General features: G+C 42.6%; 1 protein-coding gene and 1 long non-coding RNA gene across 2 annotated transcripts in view; one reads left to right on the forward strand and one right to left on the reverse strand.

Moving 5' to 3' along the window:
• The first annotated feature begins 1,797 nt into the window (after nt 1-1,797).
• Nucleotides 1,798-6,016, forward strand: part of LOC114625284 — a 16,524-nt gene continuing 12,305 nt past the window's right edge. Inside the window, exon 1 of the long non-coding RNA XR_003712047.1 lies at nt 1,798-3,837. This is a non-coding gene — a long non-coding RNA (uncharacterized LOC114625284). The remainder of the gene's footprint in view (nt 3,838-6,016) is intronic.
• Nucleotides 5,542-6,016, reverse strand: part of Fam24a (family with sequence similarity 24 member A) — a 4,227-nt gene continuing 3,752 nt past the window's right edge. The window contains exon 2 of the mRNA XM_028772575.1: nt 5,542-5,722. Coding sequence (XP_028628408.1) covers nt 5,542-5,722 — 181 coding nt within the window. The remainder of the gene's footprint in view (nt 5,723-6,016) is intronic.

The following is a 6,016-nucleotide window of genomic DNA, read 5'->3' on the forward strand; positions in this document are numbered from 1 at the left end:
CACCACCACCACCACCATCACCATCACCACCATCATCACCACCACCATCACCACCACCGTCACCACTACCACCACCAACACCATCACCACCATCATCACCACTACCATCACCACCGCCACCACCACCACCAACACCATCACCACCATCATCACCACCACCATCACCACCACCACCACCATCACTACCACCATCACCACCACCAACAACAACACCACTACCACCACCAACACCATCACCACCATCACCACCACCACCACCACCATCATCATCACTACCACCACCACCATCATCACCATCATCACCACCACCATCACTACCACCATCACCACCACCATCACCACCATCATCATCACCACCATCACCACCACCATCATCACCACCACCATCATCACCACCACAAAAGCACAATTAAGGAGTAAAAACTAGATTGGCTATCTCAAAGCTAGTTCATATGGGACTAAAACAGAACTCACTTATTTTTGTCAACTTTGACTTCATCTGAAATTAGCTGAAACCCAAACAGGTGGGTACCCTGTGAGGTTTTGTTTTTTTCTTAATTAAATCCTTTAAAAAAGGAAAACCCACTTTTAATTTGAATCTTTTGAGGTGGAAAGATACACATTTAATCCAAATCTTTTGAGGTGAGAGGATCCACCGTTAATCTGGGGCACACTGTCTGGTGACAGCCTATATGAAGCACAAAGAAGAAGGAAGCTTGCTCTTTTGCCTGCTTGTTCTTGCTCTCGCTGGCAAGTCCATTCTTTCACTGGCGTTAGAGCCTATTTCTTTGGGATTCTTGTATATAGTGAAGAGCAGCTGAATCATCTAGCCTTGTGAACTGAACAGCTGCTGGATTCTTGAACCTTCCATTGGTAGACAGCCATTGTTGGACTAGCTGGACCACAGCCTGTAAGCTATTCTAATAAGTCATTCTCACATATATATGTGTGTGTGTGTGTGTGTGTGTGTGTGTGTGTGTGTGTGTGTGTGTGTATGTATATATATATGAATATCTCACAATATGTAATATATAATTTTATATTTTTATTTTATATAAATTTATTGTACTATACATACATATATATCAGTTTATTTTATATGGTGATCAGGAACTTGGAAAGAACATGACTGCAAATTTTGTAAGACATGTGGGGAAGAAGTGTGTGGATAGATGTATCCAAATGGAAGGAGGGTACAGTGATACCTGTGTCCCACGTAAACGTTCATCAGAAGGTGACTTCAGCAGAGAAGTTCAGTAATGAAATAAGATGACCCGTTCTGTGGACAGTCAGCCTCTTTTGACTCAGCTATCCTGTAATTGCCCAATGGGCACATGAACAGAGTGACCATAGTGGCAGAGATGGAGGTTATATATGGGGCTCGACAACAGGATTTCCACTCACCGAGGCTAATCTTGGCTATGGCTGCTGCTGCTGGGTGCCAGATCTGTCAAGAGCAGAGACCAGCACTGAGCCCCAGATATGGCACTGTTCCCTGGGATAACTAAGCAGCTATCTAATCACAGGTTGCTTCCACTGGACTACTTCCTCCTTACTGGAGTAGATACTTACTCTGTTTATGGAGTTGCCTTTCATGCATGTAATACTTCTGCCAAAACCACCATTTCATAGACTTAGAGAGTGCCTTAATCGCTGTCATGGTATTTGCACAGTATTGCTTCTGACCAAGGAACTCACTTCCTAGCCAGAGAAGTGAGACAGTGGGCCCACAGTCATGGAATCCACCGGTCTTCCCATGTTCTCTACCATCCTGAAGCGGCTGGTCTGATGGAAAGATGAATGGCCTTTTGAAGACACAGTTTCAGCACCAATTAGGTGGCAGCAGCCTGGGTGACTGGGGCAGGGTTCTCTAGAAAGCATTATATGCTTTCAATCAGTGTTCATTATAAGGTACAGTTTTTCCCATAGCCAGGATCCATAGGTCCAGGAATCAAGGGGTGGAAAAGGCAGTAGTTCCATTCACTGTCACCCCTAGTGACCCACTAAGAAAAATTTTGCCTCCTTTCCTGTGACCTTAAGTTATGCTGTCCTAGAAGTTTTGGTCCCAGATCAGGAAGCATTCCTGCCAGGAGCCACAGTAGACATTCTATTGAACTGGAACCTCAGACTTCCCCCTGGGCTTCTGATGCCCTTAAGACAACAGGCTAAGAAAGGAATAGCAGTGTTAGAAGGGGTGGTTGATCCAGATCACAAAGGGAAAATTAGATTGCTTCTTCACAACTGAGATAAAAAAGATTATGTTTGGAGCACAAGAGGTCCTTTAGGGTTTCTCTTGGTTACTATTATGTTCTATGATTAAAGTTAATGGGAAACTACAACAGCATAATCAAAGTAGGATGACAAAGGGCACAGACCCTTCAGGAATGAAGGTATAGGTCATTCTGAGAAAAGAGCCAAGACCTACCGAGGTACTTGCTTGAAGGTGGAGGAAATACAGACTGGGAAGTAGAGGAAGATACTTACAAATACCAGCTAAGGCCATGTGATCAGTTGCACAAGGGCTTATAATTGGCATGAGTGTTTGTGTCATACTTTGTTAAGAATGTGTTTGTACATATATTTGTTTTCTTTCCTCAATGTGTTTATCATGTAATGTAACATCAATTAAGGGGATATCAGTGGTTATAATCATTTGAGTTTGAGAGGCTAAGAGAATGTCCCTCAATGGACCCTGCCACCTATTCTCAAACGTATATTTGCAGTTGCATGAGGAATAGTTATATCATGTTAAGTGTAGTCATGAACTGGCTAGATATATAAGGCAGTTGTGATTGTACATGGGGTAGTTATATCAGGTAAGGTATGAGTATGACCTGGTTATTGTTCTCATTGGGATTTAAGGATGGCATAAGGAGATATAGTTGTGTGTCAGGTTGAGAAGGAGGGGACTTGTGATGACTATTCTTGGTTGTCAACTTGACTTCACCTGAAATTAACTAAAATCCAAGCAGCTGGCCGCACCTGTGAGGAATTTTTTTCTTTAATCATTTGAAGTAGGAAGACCCACTTTTAATCTGGGTCACACTATCTGGTGGCAGCATATAAAAAGGATACTTGCTCATTGCCTGCTTGCTCTCACTCTCGCTGGCAAGTCCATTTCTTACCTGGCATTAGAGCGTACATCTTTGGGATTCTGGTGTGTACTGAAGAGCAGCTGAGACATCCAGCCTCGTGGACTGAACAACTGATAGATTCTTGGACCTCCCGTTGGTAGACAGCCGTTGTTAGACTAGCTGGACCGTATTCATTCTGTATTCATTGTATTTCTCTAGAGAACTCTAATACAGTCACTCCATTCTTGTTTAGTCTGGTCTGTTACGGCCTGTGCGGCCAGAGCAGTGGGCCCCCAATAATTCTTAACACCCTGCAATGGTTAATACTGGTTGTCAACAGGGTCTAGAATCCTCTAGGAGTCAAACCTTTGGATGTACCTGTGAGGGAATTATTAGACTGGGTTAAGGTGGAAACACCAACCCTACATGTGAGGCCCTGGAGTAGGTCCCAGGCTGAGTAAAAAGGAGAAAGCAAGCTGGGCACCAGCATTCCTCTCCTTTGCTTCCTGACTAAAGACACTGTGTCGCCAGCTGCCTCGTGCTCCTGCCACCATATCATCCGAGAGCACTGTACCCTGAAACTGTGAAGGCAGCACAAATCTTCCTTCCTGTGTTACTGTCAAGAATTGGTCTCAGCATTAAGAAAAGTAACCAGTTTGGACTTGAATTTGGCAACTTGGTAACAGATTTGTCAACCGAATCCTGGGAATTCAGACTCACCAAACCTTTAAGTGCTTTATTTCCTGGTACAGTACACTTACTGGTAAGAAGTTTTTTCTTTTTTTTTTTTTGGTTTTTCGAGACAGGGTTTCTCTGTGTAACCCTAGCTGTCCTAGAACTCGCTCTGTAGACCAGGCTAGCCTAGAACTCTCGAACTCAGAAATCCACCTGCCTCTGCCTCCAAAGTGCTGGGATTAAAGGCGTGTGCCACCATCGCCCAGCGGTAAGAATTTTTTTTAATGATACTACCTTTAATATTTAATAAATGGAACTTAGAAATAATACCTATTTTCAGTAATGAAGTTTGAGCTAAGTAAATTATGATCCATTCATAAAAATTCTCATATTCCTGATAGAAATACTTTTCGAGGGTTAAACCATGGCTCAGTAGTTACGAGGGCTTGCTACGTTCTAGATGACTGAAATTTGCTTTCCAGCACCCATGCCAGGTAGCTCCCAACTGCCACTCCAGCTTTAAGAGATCCACCACCCTCTTCTGGCCTCAATGGGCACTTTCCAGAGATGGAGAAACCTTGGAATTCTGGATGTCTCAGTCAGTTCCCTCCCCTCACACTTGGCTTAGGGAAGCCTACAGAAAATGGGGTGGGAATATTGTCAGAGCCAGAGGACATGGAGGACACTGAGTAAACAATACATTCTAACACAGCAGAATTGATACACACATGAACTCACCGAGACTGCCGGCAGGCAAAAGGTTTGGGGTCTCAGCATCTCAGTACAAGTGGACATAAGCCCACATCACATCAATGACTGAGACGCTGTCTTCAGTTGATAACCACTTGCAAGTGAAAAATCAGTTTTTTCCAATGGAGTCTCACTGTGTATACAAACCACTCAAGGCCAGGCCGCAAGCCCAGCAGCAGATGGACAACATAAAATGAAGTCAATGTTATTTTCGGAGGACTTTTTGTTTACTTTCACAAAGCTTTGTCTGAGATTTCTTTTTTCTTTTTCTTACACCACAGGTCTTTGCTTATACACTATGCTTTCCAACTTTGTAATATTGAGGAGGTTTCCATGTTTGCTAATGTGTTTGTCTCTATGTGTGTATGTGTTTCTTGTTTTTTCTTTGACCCTGTTTCTCTGTTCATTTGTTCGGTTTGTCCTATTCAGGTTTATTTGTTATTTTATTATTTTTTCCTTTAGATCCCTATTTGTTTTCTAATGTAGGAGAGCAAGAAAGGATGTGGACTTGGGTGAGTGGGCGAGGATCTGGAAAGAGTTGGGGGGTGGGGAAATGGAACTAAAATTGAAATGAAGGAAAAAAAACAAGAGCAGCATGTAAGAAAATTCAGGCAGAATTTTGCATGGAAAAAGTCATCTCACTCAGAGGCATCATTTTTCTTTTTGGCACAGGAAGCTTCAGCCTTAAAACCTAACTTTAAAAAACTTTTAAAATTATTTTAGACATTTAGCAAAATGATATCCCATCTTTAAAACTGCTTACATGTCCCCTCTGTTTACATTGCAACAGTAATATTACAGGCTAGTTGCCTCAAGTCTCAAAATGAGTAAAAAATTTAGAATAAAGGACATTATAACCATTACCATCACCAATTAAAGGTACAGGAGTATTTTGATTATTGTGTGCTTATATAAAGTACATAAATACCATATTGGATAGTAATTAAGAATATAAACATTACAGAAATTGACTTGAAAAATAAAACATTCTACTAAGAAGGAGATACTGATTGTGAAGATTTTTGTGTCCATCATTGCCATGTCAGAGTCCCTCATTTGTGCCACAAAAGCAAGGTGGCAGGGAGCTAACATCCTTATAGATGTTACAATCATCACAACACTGGAGGGGACGACAAGTCTCAGCAATAATGGGCTTGGCCCAGATGATCTTCTCATGGGGGTCCTTGCATGTATCCATACAGCTTTCAGCCTCTCTTGCGATTCTTAAGAAAAGACACACAAAACAAGCTTAGAATTTTCCTTCCCAGTGAGCTCCTTACAATTATGAGGGCTGTGTGAGAAAGTCCAGGGTTGGAGCCCATCATACATGTGACACCAGCCTTGGCTTAAAGCTCTCTGCTCCTTTCCCACCTTTTCCTCTCCTACAGTTGCTGTGCATATGAAACCAGGATTCCATAACAAATGAAGGAGAGTGAATTGTACCCCAGTGGCTGCTACAGGCCCAGGAGATGTGGGGATGATGGAGAAGGCACAGCAGTTGGCTAGACTCAGCTCTG

Source organism: Grammomys surdaster, unplaced genomic scaffold, assembly GCF_004785775.1.
Source record: "Grammomys surdaster isolate TR1022 unplaced genomic scaffold, NIH_TR_1.0 214, whole genome shotgun sequence".
NCBI classification, from domain to species: domain Eukaryota; kingdom Metazoa; phylum Chordata; class Mammalia; order Rodentia; family Muridae; genus Grammomys; species Grammomys surdaster.